A 20,306-nucleotide genomic window follows, 5' to 3' on the forward strand; every position below is an offset into this window, starting at 1 on the left:
TTTAAAAAACTCCACAAGTGATCTTACCGCAGCCCATCTGTGGACCCACACTGGGAATTAGTGGCTTAGAAATTAAAATCCTCTTACTCCATAGTGAAGTTCCTTTTCCCTGGGCTTTCCTTTGTAAACGTTTGATTTACTTTATTGAAAACTTGATCCATCCAGTTTAAGTTTATTAAATTTGTGTGTTGTGCAATTTGGAATTTGAACTTTGGAGCGGCAGGGGGAGGATGGAGGGTAGGGAAGGTTGAGAGGTACTTGGAGTAACTAAGAAAGAGCTTGTCAGTGAGCCTGAGAACAAGCAGGCAGAAGACTTGAGAAACATTTCCCTGTGTGCTAACGGTTTTTGCATCCTTTATCCAGGCAGTGCTGGCCTTAGCTGCATCCTGGACCTCTCGGCAAGTTGGGGAACGCACGTTAACAGGGATCGTCATTGACAGCGGGGATGGGGTCACTCACGCTATCCCAGTGGTAAGCAGGATAGTCAATGCTTCACTCTCTGTAGGCCTCACCTAATTTTGAGGTAAGGGAAGAAATGAAAGAAAAAAACCCCTTGTGTAATTAAAATACCACTTTAACAGTCATGGCTATACTTAGAAAAGGTAACGAGAGGTTTGAAACCCAGGTGTAGGAGAAAGGACAGATGCCCCTTCACCATGGCATTGGCAATTCTCAGTTTGCAGTGGCAGATGTCTGCAGTCAGGACGTCCGCCGTGGTTTGGACTCCGTGGCCTCTGCCTGCTCCTCGCTGTAGCATCACCTGTGGGATTTTCCTGGCTTACGTGCCGAGCTGCATCTTGGAGACCAGATTGTCGGGGTGGGGCACGACCACTTGTTCTGTGACAGGATGCGTATGGCTTTGACCACCACATGCTTTAGAGGAATTACTTCTTGTTTTTTTTAAATGTATTCGAGAACAAAGATGGAGAGATTATACATTTTGACTCGCAGAATGCTCTGCAGTGTCACTTTTTGGTTTTAATTTTCAAAACATTAGAGAAGTGACTCCTCATTCAGTCTTCAAGAGACATCTGTAGTCAGGAAGAAGGAACACCGGATTTGTCCCACGCTCCGTCCTGGGACCCCTGCTGGAGAGGGGTCGGGAGAGACAGGGCAGGCGCTGGTGCCACCTGCAGATCCTGGGCTGGGAGCACCAGGCCTGTGTCAGTGCACTTACTCCTCTCCTGGGTCATTGTGAAGAGTTAGTGCTCCTCGATCTGTAATGCTGACTGGGAAATTCTAGCATCAGGCTTCTCTCTGAGATCATGCCCTCAAACCTCAGTGCAGACAGAGCCCCGGGGGTGGAGGTGCTGGAAGGCCTGCTGCTTGGCCCAACCCATAGTCTCAAATGAGGAGAAGTAGAGAAAACAGATTTCATGTAGTGTACAGGTCCACTGAGGAAGTGTTTTTAAAAATTTTTATCTGTGTCTTTTTATCAGTTTTTTTCTGATTATAAAAATTACATTTGTTGTACAAAATTTGTGTAAAACAGAGAAATGTGGAGAAGAAAGTAACATGACCCATAAATCTGCCCAGAGAACCGCATTATGCTTTGGTTTGGAGAACCTTCCTAGTTCTTTTTCTTAGGTGCACAAGGATGCACATTTTAAGCAAAATTGGAATATTCTATGTCTGGTTGTGTATTCTAATTGTATAATACGATCCTGAAGTTATGTTTTGCATATTAACTTATCTCTACTATTTTTTCTTATGGTTAAATATTCTGTGAATATTTAATAATTGCATATAGCCTATCATGTAGGTATGGGATAATTTACTCATTTATTTTCCTGTTGTAGGACATGTAGGTTTTTTTTTTTTTAATGTTTTTTAATGTTGTGATGAAGCCAATACTTAACGCTGGTTGACTTCGTTTTAGAAAATGCTACATGTAATGCATAGAATATAATAATTGTGAATAGTTTGTGTTAGCTAGTATTCTTGTGAGTTTAAGTTAATCTTTCTTACTTTAATAATTTGTACATATCTTTTATTTCCATCTTAAATATTTCACAAATAGCTTGGACACTGTGGAGAGGCCAAATCTTTTCTTACTTCTAGAGTTCAGGTACATCAGAAAACACACGAGGGGAATTTGGGCACCTGTCCTTGCAGCTTAACTGCCGACTGGGTCTGGTGCTGGTAATCCTTAGTTCCGACCTGCCCATAAGGTGAGGTTGGCAGTCACTTCCGTCCCCCGTCTCCCATGGGCACGTGGCACAGAAGTGGTGCTGGAATGTGGAGCCTGGAGTGTCTCCTCTTTTCAGATGGAACTGTGGTAGGAAGCCGTCCATTATGGCCACCAGCCCCCAGAGAGCGAGCGGGCTGTGGGCCCAAGCCCTGGCTTCCGGAACAACTTGTGCCCCCAGAATGGCTGGTGAGGGGTTGGGGCTGGCCTTCGAACTCTGCGTTGCAGTACTCTCCTGGTCCCGCAGTCCAGCCAGAGGGTCCCAACTCCTGACCAGCACTGGTCTCAAACTGCACAGGGTTTAGGGTAACTTATCAGAATTATTGCTAACAAGTGCAGCTCTTGGTACAATAAATGGGACCATTTATCAAGTACCGAGTACATCCCCCAAACAGTGCTATGTGCTTGACTTACTGTTTCATTAAGTCTCTGTTGTAAACCACATGTGGGGTATTGTTTGCCCCATGGTGTGGATGAAGGTTTTGGGGCTGAAACGCGTTGACAGGCTTGTCCGTGGTCACTCAGCGGACAGTCGTGGAACCAGGATTTGCACCCAGGTTGTTTGAGTCTAAGCCCTGTGTACTTAACCAGATTGTTGACTCTTAAATATAAGTAGGTTTATAGTTGGTTTAACAGTTTATAGGTAAAGTTTTTTCCTTGTTAAAGGAACGTAAAACAGTTTGCTGTTCTGACAGACGGCATGACTTTTTGGAAATGCACTGGTTTTTCTCTTCACTTTTCTGATGTAATCATTTTGGTTGCTTCCAGAGAGTCTCAGGTCACATTAAGGGAATTGTGCATGCAGTCATTTTAAAAGACCTCCAGTCCTGAGCTTTGCCCAGCGTGGGGATTCAGTAAATGCTGTGCTACGAGGGGGTAGGAAGCAGAGAGTCTGGGGAGCTCTGCCCGCTGGAGTTACTCATTCCCGTCGTTCTGCCTCCTCTTCTTCCCTAGGCAGAAGGTTATGTCATTGGAAGCTGCATCAAACACATCCCGATTGCAGGTAGAGATATTACGTATTTCATTCAGCAGCTGCTAAGGGAGAGGGAGGTGGGAATCCCTCCTGAGCAATCACTGGAGACCGCAAAAGCCATTAAGGTAAAAACAGATGGGAAATGGGCCGGTTTGGGGGTGAGAGAGAGATGGTGTCTGGACACTTCCCCTTCTGCCATCACCCCTGCTCCCACCCTTCTTCCTCTCCCCTCCCGAAAATGTGGGTCTTATTCTGTTTGCCACTTGAGTCAAGGGGCTGAAAGCCTCAGAGCTTAGCCTTTTCCTCTGAGCGTGTGAATGCTGTGGCGGTTCTGGCTGTAAATGCGAACAGCTTGATAACTGGTATTGAGCACAGGTGCATGTAGTACAGCATCATTTAATCGGAACCTAATTAGATGGAACCTTCAATTAACGGAATGTGCCTTCCATATCGCCCTCTGTGCTTCATGTCTGGAATAAGGAGCAAACCCCAGCAACAGCGGTGTTGGGACTTCAGCCGAGTCAGCCAGTACTTAGACTGATGGCTGGTACTTGGGTGAGGTTCTGTGTCCTGAGAATGACAGTTGAGAATAGTGCCATTCTAGAATCTCACGTCATTAAACAAAATCCATCTGCATTTTCTAGACTCTGGTACCACCGCTGGAGAAGTCACAGGACGTTTTGCAATTTAAATCAGTAAGATTAGAAGAAAAATGCCTCACTGGTCCTTATTTAAAGTGTCCACGTGACCTGATCCATCAGTTTAGTCTTTGTATTACTCTGTATGTGGCAGCTGACAAACCCTTTCTGAAGGAACTTCTCTTTTTAGGTTTCAAAATCAAGACAAATTTTTTTAACCAAAATGCAAGAGACTTTTAGTAATACAAGGATAACTATCGTGGATGAAGAGGGAAGGGTTTTGTTTGTTTTTGGAGAGGAATGTAATTTTGAAGTGTGACTTGTGACCATGAGCATCTCCTGTTTCATTGAACACATGCTTGTTAAGGGGAGGCGAGCCTAAACCCCCACCTCCCATCTAAGCACCCAGGAGCAGGCTGGTCGAAGAAAAGTCGTCAGTGAGGACCCCATGTTTTGCATGCCACTCTTGGTAACAACTGGTATTTTTCAGACAGGGTGCGCTGGTATAGGCCAGGGCTCTTGCTAGTAGGATGGCTAGCTGCCCCAGCGTCCCTGGGACTGGAGTGTCAGGGGTTGGGTACCCCCAGGGCTAGAACAGTTTGCCCTGGGCAAACCTGGGGGCAGAGTTTACAGCAGTATTATAAGACTTTCTTTTTAGACTAAAATATTTCCCAAGATTTTCCCTTTTTCCTTGCCTTTCGTTAACGAAAGAAATTTGGATATTTGATCCATGTTCCCTTGTCACCCCAAATCTGTCACTAATGTGAATCAGGATTGAACTTCTTGTCCTGACACTCAGGGGTCCACCTGGTGAGTGTGAAATTTCCATTTTTAGTAAAGATTTCTGAGTATGATGACTTGTGCTGTCCTGGTCCTTGTGGCAGTGTGTACTCTGCTCACAGGCTGTCCGGGGTCCAATTGTGGCCCTGAAATTGGAGCTTGCCATTCAGGTTGTGACCATGTCTCGCTCAGCGGTGAAGGCTGGGAGTCCTCCTGTGCCCTCCGGATGAGCTGTGCTGGCCCTGTTGTGTGGCTTAGCCTGCTGTTCATTGTCTCCTCTCTGCTTTCTGTAAAAGAAAAGATTCTGGCAAGAGTGGTTGGGAGGTACCCCAGTGTCATGTTACTCCCGTGGCCATCCCCCATGGTCGTGAGTAGGCACACAGCATCCTTGCAGCAGGTTCCAGAATTTAAGACTCACACTGCCACCCTCCAGCCAACTCGATTGAGGCTCTTTATGGATCTGTGAAGCCAGTTGAGATGCTGCAGGAAACGGACCAGGCCTCTGGCAGCCTAACGTCTTTGTCTCCAGCCTGGTAGCTTTAAAGTTGTATTACCTCTCTCTAGCATCAGGGAACACAGGGATGGTAACAACCCTGGCTTGTCAAGTCTTAGAATTGTGCAAGAGTATATTAAGGATGGTATTAGAATACATTTCGGGAATTCTAAAAAACTTTGCACTTAGTATCAGGAAAACACCTGCAGAGGTCCTCCCAAAATGTGTAACGAGCACGAGCCGTGCGCCCGACGCAGTGCCGCTGGTGAACAGAACCCGCTTGGTTCTTGCCCACAGAACGCTTACTTTCAGAAGCTGGTACCCCCGTGCCACCTGCTGGTTTGCTGAGGTCAGCTCTGGGGACAAAGATTCCCAGTCACTCGTTACCAGATGCCGAGGGAACGCTGGGCGCATCTCAGGTTGGCTGCCGGTGCCGGGGTGCGGAGCATCAGCGGGTTCTCATGCAGCAGTAGCTTATAGGGCCCCCGGTCCTCCCGTCTACATCTGCCTGTTCTGTTTTCTCGGGGGCATCCACCACCTTATAACATACTGTGTCATTTACTTATTTACCATGGCCGGCATTTACTGTCCAGCTCTCAGCCAGAGCGTGTGTTCCAGCAGCAGGGGTCTGTGTGTGTTTTGTTCCTTTGTACCTCCCGTGTGCGCAGGCCCTCAGTAAATACTTGTCACAGAGCCCGTGACCGTGCCATGTCAGACTGCACAGCGGGCTCACAACCGAATTATTGGTCATGGTAGGCGTGAGGATTAGTCTACTGCACTCAGCGCACGTCTGCTGGTCCAGAGGGGGACCTCAGAGGAGTAAAGGAAAGATGAGACAGGACACTTAAAGATTTTCCTTTATTTGAGAGAGAGCGAGAGAGATCACAAAGGGAGAGGGAGAAGCAGACTCCCCGCTGAGCAGGGAGCCTGACGGGACCATGACCTGAGCTGAAGGTAGACTCAAGGTCTACCTGAAGGCAGAGCTCAACCAGATGAGCCCCCCAGGCGCCCCGAGATAGGACACTTAGTAGACACATTTAGACATTGTTTCAGATCATATGGCAACAAAATGTGCTAAAGGAAGGCTGAGATTTATAGCTGAGCTACTGAGAAAGCCAGCTTACCTGTCCAGAATGGAAGCATGGCCCTGTCGGCTGTGAAGGAGGACAGAGTGGGAGGCCGGACGGTGCGTCCACACGGCAGTTGTGCTGTGTTTAAGGCATGGAGTCACTGGGTATTCGTTAGCGGGCGGAGACTCTGCCTAGTTAATGCCTGTGGACATCTCTCTCTTTGTGTTCGTGTTTGCAGGAGAAGTACTGCTACATTTGCCCTGACATAGTCAAGGAATTTGCCAAATATGACGTGGATCCCCGGAAATGGATCAAGCAGTACACAGGTATCAATGCGATCAACCAGAAGAAGTTCATCATAGATGTTGGCTATGAAAGATTCCTGGGACCTGAAATTTTCTTTCACCCAGAGGTGAGATCAGGTTTGCCTTTGAGTGTGCAAGTCGGGCGTCCGTGGGGTACTGCTGCCACCTTGTGTGCGTGGGGAGCAGTGTGAGCAAGGCTGGCGTGCCCCGGGCCGTCTGCCGCGTGTCTGGGCGGCGGTTTCAGTTTGCCTCTGCACAGACCCGATTGTCAGATAGTTCATGACTGACCATACCGTGGGTGGTTGGGAAGAGCGGTGGAAGGTAATGGAATTAAAATCAATCTCACCCTGATAGGAAAACTAGTCAGTCTCAGGGACCAGGGGAAAGCTGCCGGTTTCTGACAGTGCGGTAACGTGGACTCTTCCCTCCTTTCATGGCTGTCCTTCCTAGTCCCAGGTTCTCACCCAGGACACTTGGTGATAGTTTCTGTCGGAAGAGGACGAGCCTTGACGTTAGTTACGTAGTGCGAGAATTATGTCACCATTTTAACTATTAGTCACGAAGAATTATTACTTTTGCAGGAGCATTAAGTATGAGGCAACATTTTAAGGTTTAAATAAAAGGCATTTCATTTGTATTTTGGTATATTTTCCTGCCTAATTCAGTTTATATTCACTAGGTTACAAATTGCTGCCTATTTTTAGGTGCATATATGACTGTTTTGTATGTATAGGAAGTGGCACGGATGTCTGAGTTACTGTAATCTAATAGCGTCATGCTTGTTCACGCATATGCCTTTGGTGATAATGACTTAAGACAGACATGAGATGGACAGTGTCTGGTGAATAGCTAGAGAGCAACTGGGTGTTACCTTCTTTCCTGGAGACTAATGTACATGAAAGCTTTTCTTGATTTTTAAAGTCTGCTTAAAATGCAATTGATTTATACCTTAGCGTATTTAACTTAGAGAATTAAGTGTAAGATTGTTCACTCCGCAGCTTGGTCATCACCATGCTGGTTATGTCATCTTAAAGCCCCCATCATCGGGTCGGGGGCACCTGGGTGGCTCAGTCGGTGAAGCGTCTGACTCTTGATCTCAGCTTAGGTCTTGATCTCAGTGTCCTGAGTTCTGAGCTCAGGGTCGTGAGCCAGGCGTGGAGCCTGCTTAAAAAAAATAAACCCACCGTCATCAGATAGGGTACCCCCCCGCCCATCTTCTAGCCCGCTACAGTGATCTTTTCTTTCATTGAGCGTGGTTTTTTTTTTTTTTTTTTTTGGTAATATCTTGGCTAATTACTTTCATGATACGAATATTCATAAGTGTTATGCTCATTATGTACTCATGGTGTTTCTCATTATGTATCATGAATGTGCTTTTATAGTCTCTTATCAGCATGATACACCGTGTATTCCTAACGCAGGGCTGGTCTCTTTGTTCAGTTTGCTAGTTTTCCTTCACTAAACCCAGCCATCTCCTCTCTTGAGGGGACATATGTCTTCATCACTACACACAGTCACATGGGATTCATTTGACGTATTATACATTCCAATTAAAGTTTTGAAAGGTAATGATAAATCCTGTATTTGTTAAAGTTACTTTTTAAAAAGAGTTTTGTCGTATTGAGAGAAATGTATAATGTTTCTTTTATATTTATATAAAATTCAGTTTGCCAACCCAGATTTTATGGACTCCATCTCAGACGTCGTTGATGAAGTAATACAGAACTGCCCCATCGATGTGCGCCGCCCGCTGTATAAGGTATAAGCCGCCTGGGTAAGGTGCTTTGATTTCATTCCAGCAGTAAAGAACATGCAGACATTCCTGTCTCACTCTTACTCAGCAGGCTTTGCTGAAGGCCAGTGTGATGGTAAAATATCTTTCTTAGACTGCGGATGACTCAAAGATTCAGAAATACGACTCAGTTAACTAGAGATACTTAATTTAAATATTCTAGGATTTTCTATTCTCATCTGGCAAGCTATATTTTAAACTGGACAACCTTAACCATGTATATTGGTTGAAAGAAGTGATGCTTCCCCTCATGCTTTCCATGAAATCCACTGGTCTTGTTTCATGCATATTTAGGTTTGGTGCCAAATGTGGTGTTGCCAGAAGTTAGAGCCTGAGATGAAACAGTCAAAGAGAAAATGGCCACGTAATATTTTCTCCAAAATTCTTTGATTGCGAGGAATTTTGGACCTTGAAATGAGAAAAATCTAGTCCATGTCATTGTAGGATAAAAGGAAAAATTGCTGACAGCCACGTGTTGAGAGCAGAGGGTGGAGGTCTGTTGGCCTTCATCGTAAACTGGCTTCTGCCAGAGCGCGTCAGGCTGTCAGCCGTGGGCCTCACAGCTCCGGCCTACCTCACCCGGACTCGGGTGGCGGTGTGTGACAGGAGAGAGAGTCAGGCTCAGGGAGGAAGGCTGTTAAGTCTTGTTTCATCTGTGCAGCGGAATACTACACAGTTTTTAAGGAGAGTGAGGTAAATCGTGTAAGTTCAAATTAAAAGATGTCTACAGTGTGTATTGTTAAGCGAGAAAGCAAGTTATATGATTTACACATAGTATTATGTTATTTTATGTAAAAATAGAGTTTGCGTGTGTATATGAGAAAAGGAGTTGAATGATTGTGCCGTGTCTTTGGGGGTGAGGAATGGATAGCTTTTACTTTCTACCAGTGTTTCAAAATTATTGGAAATTTCATGGTTAACAAATGATATTTTTATTATTAGAAAAAATTCACTATGTAGGTGACTTTTTATGGGTAAAAAAAATTATAACTCTATTTTTATTTGTTGCATATTCTTAACATCTTTCTTCTCAAGTAAAATGTGCAAGAAAGGGAAACTGAGGACAGACCGGGGGATTGAGGCCTCACGTTTTTGCTGTTCGAGTAGCACGTGCCCTGCTCCCCCTTCTTAACTCTCACCAGAGGCCAGCTGTGTCCCCTCGTCCCCAAGGTGAGGGGCAGGTGTGCACAGCTCCCAGCAGTGGCTACGGATTGCTCATGTGCGGTGAGGTCTTCCTCATGACACTGTGGTTCCCATTCAGTGATTTCTAGGATTCTCGAAGGAAGAGATGGCCTTGGAGGTTGTGCGGACTGACCCAGAGGTGGGTGAAGGAGGCAAAGCGAGAGGTGCCTGGGCCACGTGGAGCAGATTGCTCTCAGGCTTCCTTTGCTCCCGCTTAACGTCTCTTGTCACAGGACGGGTTCCTTAACCCCGGTGACTGGAACTGGTGCGGTTGGGCGGGGAGGACAGTCTCTGCGGCTCAGAAAAGAGGGCACCGTCTTTCCTTTCACCGTGTTCTGCCCCGGGTCCCTGAGGGAGTCGGCCTCCTGTGTCCTCCCTTGTGGGGCACCTGCTCCTTCCTGTCCGACCAGTAATTGCACTGGGGTGCCATTTCCAGGTGCAGGGTCTTTACGTTGCTAACAGCAGTGTGCTCATAACAGAGTCAGCAGAGAGAAGAAGGGTTACACGTGGGAGAGGGTATGACTTATAAAGTGGAGGGAGGGAGAGTGAGACTTGGGGGCTGGGAATGAGAAAGTCTTGTGCAGAGGCTGCTCGGGTCGGGTACTTGGCCTCTCACCACTTGGGGGACCTAGCCTCCACTTCCACCCACTTTCTAGACCCTCGCAGGTGACTCCCCTGCAGCGGCCACAGAAGCTATACGTGCTGCACAGTCCCTGCTTACAGCTGGTCTCCCCGTCCTCACCTGACAGAAGGGTTGGGCTGTGTCACCAGCAGCCCCAGGCTGGTCAGACCCGGTGACACTCACGGAGTGAGAGTGAGGAGATACCAGCTCGTCACTTTGCCTCGGAGTCATCCTCCTGCTGGGTGTGGGCTGAGGGCGGAGGAGACGCATGCGGAGACCTTCCCTTGGCGCCGGTGGCTGTGCATGCCACTCCCCGGGCCTCGGGCTGGGGGAGGTGAACGCAGAGCTGGTGTAGACGGTTGGGTGATGGATACGGAGGCTGGGGGGCAGTGTGGCGGGGGAGGGTCGGGACCGGCAGTGGGACTCATGCAAGGACATTAGCCTGACGACTTGCATTTCCCAATGTATTTTTTTAAAGATTTTGTTTGTTTATTTATTTATTTATTTATTTATTTATTTGGCGGCGGGGGGGGGGGGGAGAGTGTGAGTGGGGGGAGGGGCAGCGGGAGAGAAAGAATCCAAAGCTGACTCTGCTGAGGGTGGAGCCCAACTCGGGGCTCGATCCCGTGACTCTGAGATCATGGCCTGAGCTGAAACCAAGAGTCAGATGTTTATCCAACTGAGCCACCCAGGCGCCTCATCCCAACATATTTTAAAGTCTCAGATTTCTATCAGTCCTGTGCTCAGGAAGTTGGAGAAAGTGATTGAGCTTCTAAATGTAATTTTTTGAACGATAGGAAATTTCAGATTCCCTTTTTGTGGTTAATTGCTATCCAGATGTCCCTGACCTTGTTCGGAAACAGCCTGAGTATCTCCGCCTCTGAACAGATTTCTCTTGAAAAAATCATGTTATTCACAGACTTTCAAAGATCATTTAATAAATAGCAACAGCTTATTTACTGAGTGTTGATCCGTGTCTAGAACTGGATGAAGCGTGTTCCTCACAGCCGTGTTGTGAGGTAACTGCAGTTCCTCTTCCCGCGAGGTGGCCGCTGGCTCGGGCAGCCCTGCTGTGTCTGCCGAGGCTGGTCATGGGCAGGGACTTGGTCTTTTAATCCTCACACACATCTGTGGAGGACAATGGTCTTGTTTACAGATCAGAAGGTTGAGCTTGGAGAGGAGTTGAGTGCAGGGGAGGCCACATAGCTGCTAAGCAGTGCGGCTGGGGTCTGAGTCCAGGCCATGTCCCACATCTTTCAGCACATGACACTGAAAATTACATCAAATGTGGAAGGGGGATGATTCTCCAAAGAGGGGAAGCCTGTCCCTGACATTTCACCCTTAGGACTGTCGTCTCTCCTCTGGTGGGGAGGGTGTGAGCCTGGCCGTGGTTATTTGTGCTGAGTCAGTCTTGCGCTCCTTCAGCCACACGAGTTCTTCTGTGGCGGCCTCTGCAGGGTTATCGCAGCCTTTGTCATATGGCCAGGCTCTGTGCCCTGTGGGGAGGGAGGGACGCAGAGGGGACTGCACCCCTTTGCCCCCTTTGTGAGGTACCAGAGGGGACTAGAATGTGTTACGGGAAGACTGAACCCTGAGATCTCTGTGCTCAGCAGCGCAGGTTTCCTTGCTTGCTCAAGGGACACCTCGGTGTGGGGTGGCACTGCCTGGAACGTCACCTCATTGGTCACCCTGCAGTGCTGGCAGGCCACCCCAGCTCTCCTCCATGGGCATCCCTGTCACGTGGCCAGCTGTGCCTCTGGGCCACGGGAGGTGGGGAGGGTGGTGGAAGGTCCGCTGGGCACCGCTGTGTCCTCTATGGCCACCACGAAAGGGGCTTGTTTCCAAAACACGGGCTTCATGGGGACATCGAGGTTTAATGGAGAGGCCCTTCAGACACCTGCCAGCAAGGGACTGTTGCAGGGCTTGCTCCTCAGGGTGATTCTTCTGCAAAGGACCAGACGGTAAACATTTTTGGCTTTTCAGGCCATTGGTTCTGTGTCGCATTTACTCAGTTCTGCCAAAGCTGCCATGGACGACGCATGGACGGCAGGAGGAGCCTCTGAAAACATCAGCCTGTGGTCGAGGTAATTACTTTTGAAAGCCCAACCCTAACACTGTCCAGACCAGGCCTCACCAGGCTGTGTATGCCAGGTGTGGCCTCCGTGCGTTGGCCCTTGGTCCTGGGCTGCTTTTAGGAGAGACGCCACCGTGTAAGGTCACGATGGCTCTCCTGGGGCTTCGTGGCTCAGGTTCACTCTGTTCTTTTGGTCCCAGGGCCCGGCGGCCCGGCTCGCCACGTGACGGGGCGGCCATGGAGGAGAGCTGGGGTGGCCTGTCAGCGCCACAGAGGTGCCCAAAGAGGTGATGTTCCGGGCGGCGCACAAGCCGCGTAGGTAGGCCGCCCCTCCAAGCTCTAGGTGCTGGGTTCCTGAGCCCGGAGCCACTGTGCACCACCCCTCCAGTCCCTGCAGCCTCACTTGGGCTGCTGTGGGGGCCGACTTGGCAGCAGTGAGACCCTAGAGACCCGGCAGGAAGGGGCGCCGAGCCAGCTCCTCGCGGCCCTGAGGGTCCGCCCTTGGCTTCGGGCGTAGCTGTCCTCCTGTGGCCGGCTTGCGCCCAGTGGTGCCGCTAGCCCAGCCGGCCAGGGCTTAGGGGGTTTACCGGACCCGCTGCTCCCGGTAACTGCTCGTGGTTTCTTTTTTTTTTTTTTTTCCTTTTTAAATATTTTATTTACTTATTTATTCGAGAGAGAGTGAGGACCCGGAGCCGGGGCAGAGGGAGAGGGAGAAGCAGACTCCCCGCTGAGCGGGGAGCCCAACGTGGGGCTCGATCCCAGGACCCTGAGATCATGAGCTGAGCCGAAAGCAGATGCTTAACCGACTGAGCCACCCAGGCGCCCCCGCCCCGCCCCGCTGGTGGTTTCTTGGAGGAGGCTTGTTTCGGGCTCTGTTGAAAACACCTGAGGCGCTCCTGGCCCTTGAGTTAACACCTTACTCAGGCCTGTAGACAAGAAAGCAGAAATGGTGGCCAGATGAGAATAAGAGGTGGCTTTGAAAACTTAGAATCTTTATAAAAGCCAAACAGCTTTTCATTTTTATGTTTATTTATTTATCTTTAAAAAATATTTTTTTAATTTAATTTTAAGTTAATCACCATACATTACATCATTAGTTTTGGATGTAGTGTTCCATGATTCATTGTTTGTGCATAACACCCCGTGCTCCACGCAGAACGTGCCCTCTTTAATACCCGTCACCAGGCTAACCCATCCCCCCACCCTCCTCCCCTCTAGAACCCTCAGTTTGTTTCTCAGAGTCCATCGTCTCTCATGGTTCATCTCCCCTCCGATTCCCCCCCCTTCATTTTTCCCTTCCTGCTATCTTTTTTTTTTTTTTTTTTTAGCATACAATGTATTATTTGTTTCAGAGGTACAGGTCTGTGATTCATTAGTCTTACACAGTTCACAGCGCTGAGGAATTCTTAATCTCAGGAAACAAACTGAGGGTTGCTGGAGTGGTGGGGGGTGGGAGGGATGGGGTGGCTGGGTGATGGACATTGGGGAGGGTATGTGCTATGGTAAAAAAGGTTTTTATTCTTAAGTAATCTCTACACCCAATGTGGGGCTTAAACCAAAACCCCGAGATCAAGAGTTGCATGCTCGACTGAGCCAGCTGGGCACCCCATAATTTTTTAGATGAAAGTAGTCCCGATCTAATTTTTATTTCATTCTGACTTGTAGATTAGAAGGATATGTATTTACATGCCTCCTTCTCTGTTCAGCTGCTACATTATGGAGGTGGGGACTGGATGGGGGGACTCAGGTGAGGGTCCAGTCTTGGTTAGGCCTGTGATTTCCCCAAAGGCCAAGTCCTTACAAGGAGCAGGTGCTTCTGGAAACAAGAAATTTTCAGCCCTGGCTGCTTATGGCCAGCACCCCTAGAGTGCAAAAATATACACGTGCTCGGGTCCCACCCCGGAGATTCTGATATAACCAGGCTGGGCCTGGACATCTGGATTTTAAAAGCTTCCCAGGTGATTCTAATGTGCAACTAAATTGAATACCACTGTTAGCAACTAGTTCACTCTCGGATTGGTCAGTGTTTAGTAACTTTAATCTTTATTTGAGGGCAAAGCCAAGTTTGAGTTGCTTTGTAGTGTAACTGGATGTCTTCTACTTCTGAATTCCATTTGTCACATGCATGAGTCCCCCACTAAATGCAAGACCCTATTGTTGCTAAATTAGAGGATGTGTCTATGAGAGGTGGTTTTTGTCTTCAAGAGCTTATAAAAAAGCTACAAATAATACTGAAATAATTTTAATGGAACCACTACAAGCTAAATGTCATTAAAGTGAGTCATGCAAATTATGGTAATTGAGAGAAGGGGCAGATTGCATTTAATTGGAGGGGATCCCAAAAGGCTGCAGAAGGTGGCAGTTGAGCAGAGTCTGAAGGCTTGGCCTGGCGGGGGGTGAGTGGGGAGACAGAACTTCATAGGTGGCAGTGGGAGAACGGGGCAGGTGTTTCAGAAATCTGTTTCGGGTGGATCCTAAGGTGGTACTGAAGGTAGTTGGAAACAAATCTAGGACGGAGGGCAGGGCCAGCGATAAAATACTGTTAAATGTGCTTTAGCCACATTCTGCGTGGAGCGCTGGGTGTTATGCACAAACAATGAATCATGGAACGCTACATCAAAGACTAATGATGTAATATATGGTGATTAACATAACAATAAAAATTTAAAAATGTGCTTTAGCACATAGTGGGTTGGGAGTTGTTAAAAAGTCTTATTCATTATGTTTGTCAAACAGATGTGAACACATCTCAATATAGTTCAAGGAATGATTTTTCTGTGACAAATGGCTTGAGTTGGGTATACATATTTTAATTATGGTAATGCCTTTATTTATTTATTTATTATTATTATTTTTTAGATTTTTATTTGAGAGAGAGAATGAGGGAGAGAGAGAGAGCATGAGAGGGGGGAGGGTCCGAGGGAGAAGCAGACTCCCCGCTGAGCAGGGAGCCCGATGCGGGACTCAATCCCGGGACTCCAGGATCGTGACCTGAGCCGAAGGCAGTCGCTTAACCAACTGAGCCACCCAGGCGCCCGGTAATGCCTTTTAAATCAGAGAAGCATGTTGCAAAGTAAATGAATTATATTTATTATTTTTATTCTTAATATTGAGTTAGTTCAAATATCTTTAATATTTAAGAGAGAAAAATACATGTTATTACTGTTTTTTTCCAACCCTTTTCTAAATAGGCCTTTTATTCAGATGAAATCCTGATTCGAGTCTGACACGTGAACAGATAAGAGGGAAACAAACCCCAGGGTAGTGGGCAGAGAAGGTTCCAGAACTCTCCTGGCTCAGCCCTCATTTTACACTTGTATTCCCGGTAACTCCCTATGGTGCGTCCTGCTGACGTATCTGGAACTGCAAGGTTCTCGTGTCACTGGGGAGAAGCAGGGATGCCCATCACGGGGGTCCCACCACGGGATGTTGACTTGCCAAGCCGAGGACTCTCAGAAGCTCACTGTAACCCGAATGGTGAAGGCATCAGTGACACGTCCACTGTGCTGACAATGCCGAGTAGATGTGCACGAGCACCCACAGAAGCCTCACCGTGGGCCCTGAGGACACAGATGGGCAGTGAGCTGTGAGGGCGCTCACTCCGACGGGGGTGTGAGGGAGCGCTCCTGGTGAGCAGTGTCTGACCCGTGTCCTCATGCACTTCCCTGTGATGGTGGACTTGGTCTGTGTGTGGTGTAATAGCGTTGCCACTAGCCGTGTGCAGCTGCGGCGCTCTTGGGATGTGAGTAGTGCAACGGAGGAACAGCACCTAGAGTTTTGTTGACTTTAAACATAAATGGCCGTCTGTGGCTAATGGCCGCCACGAGGGACTGCTCAGACCCACTCTGTGTCCTGAAGGCTGTGTCTGAGCAGGGAATGCAGCAACAGGAGGGGAAGGATATGCTGCTTGGTGGAAGAAACCTGTTTGCAGGATCAGGGCTGAAGGCCAGCAGAGCACGTGTAGGTCTGGAAGGCATTCAGCATCTCTGGACCGGACACGGGAGGTTGGAGCCTGGGATGTGCGTGGGGCCCACAGCAGGGGCGATGTGAGCTGCCGTGTACTGAACGGGGTTCAGAGCTGGTGTGGCCTGTCCGCCTGGAGGGACCTTGCATGGAGTTGATTTTTATCCTAAGGGTATTGAGGGTTTTGTGCAGGGAGGTGACACAATCTGATTTAAGTTTTAGAAGTGCTACACCAGAAGAAATGATTGGGGCCAGGAAGGCTGCAGGCCAGGCAGGTGGGTGCCCAGACCGGGGAAGTGGCAGGAGATATGGAGGAAGGTGGGTGGGTGGGGAGAGATGAGAGAGAGGCTCTGGAGTGTCTGATGGCATTTGAGGAGGCGGGGAAGAGGTTTGGGTTTCTTACTTGCACATCTGGGAGGATGGGGATGTCATTTACTAGGATAGGAAGTGCAGGAGAAGGGGAGCCCACTGAGGAGTCAGAAGATGAGTTCCAGCTTCCAGTGATGCTGAGTTGAATACCTAGGCTAGAGGTTCAGGAACATCTGAGTTAGATTTTTGAGGATCATCGATGTGACTGTCACCGAGGGAGAGTATACAGGTGACAAGATAAGACCCTGGGTCGAGCCCACAGGAAGGTCAGATTCTAAGAGTTGTGCAGGGTTGTGTTGTTATGGAACCTGGATTGGGTCGCGCAATGGAAGAACCAAGCAGCACTCGGAGATCTTGGAGGATAGGAGGTTTATTTAACGCTCTCAGAGGAGAGTGATCTCCAAAGGTCTGAGCCCCGAGCACAAACAAAGGGGGCAGTTTATACACTTCTACTTCCGCATACTGGGCACTCTCGGCACGTGCCCAAAGTGGGGCAGGGAGAGGAACCCGGAAGAATCCTGGGACGGGGGCTGGGACTCCCTTGTTGGCTCGGTGGGCCCTCTTAGGACACAGATTTCCCTTATCATTACACCCCCTTTTTTTTAAAAGATTTTTTTTTATTTATTTGACAGAGACACAGAGAGAGAGGGAACACAAGCAGGGGGAGTGGGAGAGGGAGAAGCAGGCTTCCCGCGGAGCAGGGAGCCTGATGTGGGACTCGATCCCGGGACCCTGGGATCACGACCTGAGCCAAAGGCAGATGCTTAACGTCTGAGCCCAGACGCCCTCATTCCCCCCTTTGATGCCCCTTTAAACACCTAGTTGAGAGGGCATCATCATCTTCTAAGGGGCGATAGTGAGGAGTAACTGGAGTCTGATTTTAGCAATTTAAGTAGTCATAGACCTAGTAAGGGCATTAAGAATACAAGGACCAAATGCTACTATGAGGAGGAGCATTAGGAGGGGGCTGACAAGGGGGGCGAACCAAGGGAACTGTTGTGAGAGGGTATCCCGCCAAGTTGTCCGCTGGAGTGTTTCCCACCGGCGATGTACTCGTTCCTGTAATTGGGTCAGAGTTTCTTGGACACCCCTGACTCAACATAGAAACAACATTCCTCCTGTAAGAAGAGGCAGAGCCCCCCTTGTGCGGCCGTGAGCAAGTTGAGCCCTCGCCTCTTTTGGAGGACCACTGAGGCCAGTGAATCGAGTTGGCGCTGCAGGGCCAGGGCTGACTGAGTGAGGGCAGAAAAATCTGCCTGGTACTGAACCTGAGGCATCCCGACGCCAGTGGCGCCGAGGGCAACACCTGGTGCCACCAGCTGGCTCACGATAAGACGGACGGCTGCGGGGGAGTGTTGAGGGCAGCTAGGAGGTCCCCATGTGAGTGGGACATCACTCCTGGGGAAGACTGAGAGATCGAGTAAGAGACTGACAAGCGTGCGTGATGGATCGCGCGGGGTGGTGCAGATGTATACACTTTGATCACAAGCCAGAAAAGTGTTGTTAGGCACACAGATCCAACTGTGGCCCGTGATGGGAGAGGAAGAATTGCCATACAGTGGTACCGGAGCCAGAAAGGGATAATCTGAGGTCCCCAGTGCCGAGGTGGGAGGTGACACAGTGGATTGGTTGAGGATGACACCTAGGTATTGGTTGGGACCGGGCTTCCTACAGATCCAGCAGTCAGATGCTAGGGGTGGATTCAAGTGGTTAAGTGCTTGGTGGGAGGCGTTAATCATACCTAACAGTTGCGCTATAGATGCTTGCTGCCTGTGGATGGGGGACCCAGGGATGCGCCAGGGCGAGTTATTTTCTGTCTGACTCTGGGGATTGACTGTAAGGCTTGGAGTGAACATGGACTTCATCATAAATTTGGCCATGGGGTCGGTTCCCATAGAGTGATACTGACCCAACAGGAGAATGATTCCTGTAGCCCATGACGTGGCACTGGGTTCTAGGACTGAGAGGGGGAGCGGTATACAGTGATCGTTAGAGCAAGAGGATGGGGTGGCCTTGCGTGACAAGGAAATCCGGCTGTCACTGCGCTGTTTGAGGCGCCACCTGGTGGACCATCGTTCCATTCCCGGCCAAGGCGCCACCCATGACTCACATCCCCAGGCTTGTGAGCAGAACTGAGGGCAGGTGTTTGGCTGTTGAGGCTTAGGGCCCCCCCCAGATGTAGATATCTATAGATATCTACCAGCCAGTAATCAGAGTGAGGGCCATGGTAGGAACACCGTCTGTGAGGTTCCCAGGAGGTGTCAGGAAGCTGGCATCCATCAGAATGGAGGTCAACCTTTGGTGTGTGTCCATCCCAGGTGGAAGAAGTTGGGAGGGCGCTGGTGCGGGATTGAGGGGGATAAACTGGAAAGTCCATTTGTCAGTAACAGTGATACGAGAGTTTGCCCCCCTTGCCTGGCCGGGCAAGCTAGAGGCAGTGCGGAGGAACAGCACACCAGGCAGCAGAAGACCAGGACTGACTGGGGCCAGGAAAACCATGGTGAAATGCGCTCAGGAGTAGACAGCAGAGGGCCAGTAAAAGTGGGATCTATGACCTTAGGTAGAGGGAGCCATCGTGGCTAACCTGTCAGCAGATGAAACCCGTGGACAAGTAAGTGCAGTAATACACCCTAGGGTCACCCAATAAGCAATGAGAATAGTAAGCCTCGGGGGGAAAATCCGGTCAGGAGGGGCAACAGTGTAGAGTCTGACTCCCGAGATGAGGGAAATCACACTGATGAGAGCCAGGGACCACGGTGAGCAGGTGTCCATCAGTCGGTGGGGTCTCATCGAAGGTGAAGCCGGAGTGGGTTCGTGAGGTCTGGCTGGACTCTCCACTGGTGTGGCTCCTTGTCCGAATGATGAGCTCTTCACTCTGGAGTGGTGGACCCACGGGGTGACACCTGAGACCTTGAGGGCAGTAGGGGTGGTTAGAACAACAGTGTGGGGCCCTGTCCACTGCGGTTTGAGGGGGTCTTCCTTCCAGTCTTTGACCCAAACTGAGTCCCATTCTGGAAGGAGTGTACCTGAGACCCTAAGGAGATTGGGGCTCTCTTGATGGTGTACTTTTATAATTTATTTAGGGTGGCCCCCAGGGCCTGAAGCTGCTCCTGTATCCCTTTATCTCCAACCTGATTCAAGTTTCTTGGAAGGCTTCCCAAGCACGGGGGAGGCCGTCCATATATTAATTCGAATGGGGAGAAACCTGATGTCCTGGGCGTGCAGCGAGCACGCAGGAGAGCTGGGGTAGCAGATCCGGCCATGGGAGGTTAGTCTCCTGACAAAACTTTGCTAAGGTTCCCTTGAGGGTGCGATTCATTCGCTCTACTTTCCCTGAACTTTGGGGCCGGTAAGCGGTGTGGAGTCTCCAGGTGATGTTGAGAGATTTGGTCAAGACCTGTACAATGTCTGCCACGAATGCGGGTCCATTGTCACTATGGATTGTTAATGGTAGGCTGAACCGGGGCACGATCTCCCACAAGAGGACTTTAGCTATTTCCTGGCTTTGCTCCGCCCTGGTCGGGAAGGCTTCGACCCACCCAGAGTATGTGCATACTATTACTAGGAGATATTTGAACCCCCTGCTTGGCTGCGCATCTGTGGAGTCTACCTCTAGATCTTCAAAGGGGGTTGCTCCCATCCTCTGGACACCTGGCGAGGAGCGTGGTGCAGACCGAGCATTATTGTTAGCACATGTTATGCATCATTCACTCATTGCTTGGCATAGTGCTGGCAGCCTCTTGAGAAGGGCCTCTAATGCAGTTTTCCCCAGATGAGTGAGTTGGTGGTGTTCCTTGACCAGATGCCCTCCAGTTGCTGTTGGAACAAAGACGCGCCCATCTGGCATCATTCACCAT

General features: G+C 49.3%; 1 protein-coding gene across 9 annotated transcripts in view; it reads left to right on the forward strand.

The window, feature by feature from the left end:
- Positions 1 to 20,306, forward strand: part of ACTR3B (actin related protein 3B) — an 89,619-nt gene that overhangs the window by 45,747 nt on the left and 23,566 nt on the right. For all 9 annotated transcript variants that reach the window (XM_028089247.2, XM_088018419.1, XM_088018416.1 and 6 more), the window contains 4 exons: positions 364 to 471; positions 3,143 to 3,286; positions 6,381 to 6,554; positions 8,114 to 8,206. In XM_028089247.2, the coding sequence (XP_027945048.1) occupies positions 364 to 471; positions 3,143 to 3,286; positions 6,381 to 6,554; positions 8,114 to 8,206 (519 nt within the window). The remainder of the gene's footprint in view (positions 1 to 363; positions 472 to 3,142; positions 3,287 to 6,380; positions 6,555 to 8,113; positions 8,207 to 20,306) is intronic.

The sequence above is a fragment of the Eumetopias jubatus genome, unplaced genomic scaffold (assembly GCF_037043125.1).
Source record: "Eumetopias jubatus isolate StellerSeaLion01/CBP00866 unplaced genomic scaffold, mEumJub1_p1.0 scaffold_14, whole genome shotgun sequence".
NCBI lineage: Eukaryota > Metazoa > Chordata > Mammalia > Carnivora > Otariidae > Eumetopias > Eumetopias jubatus.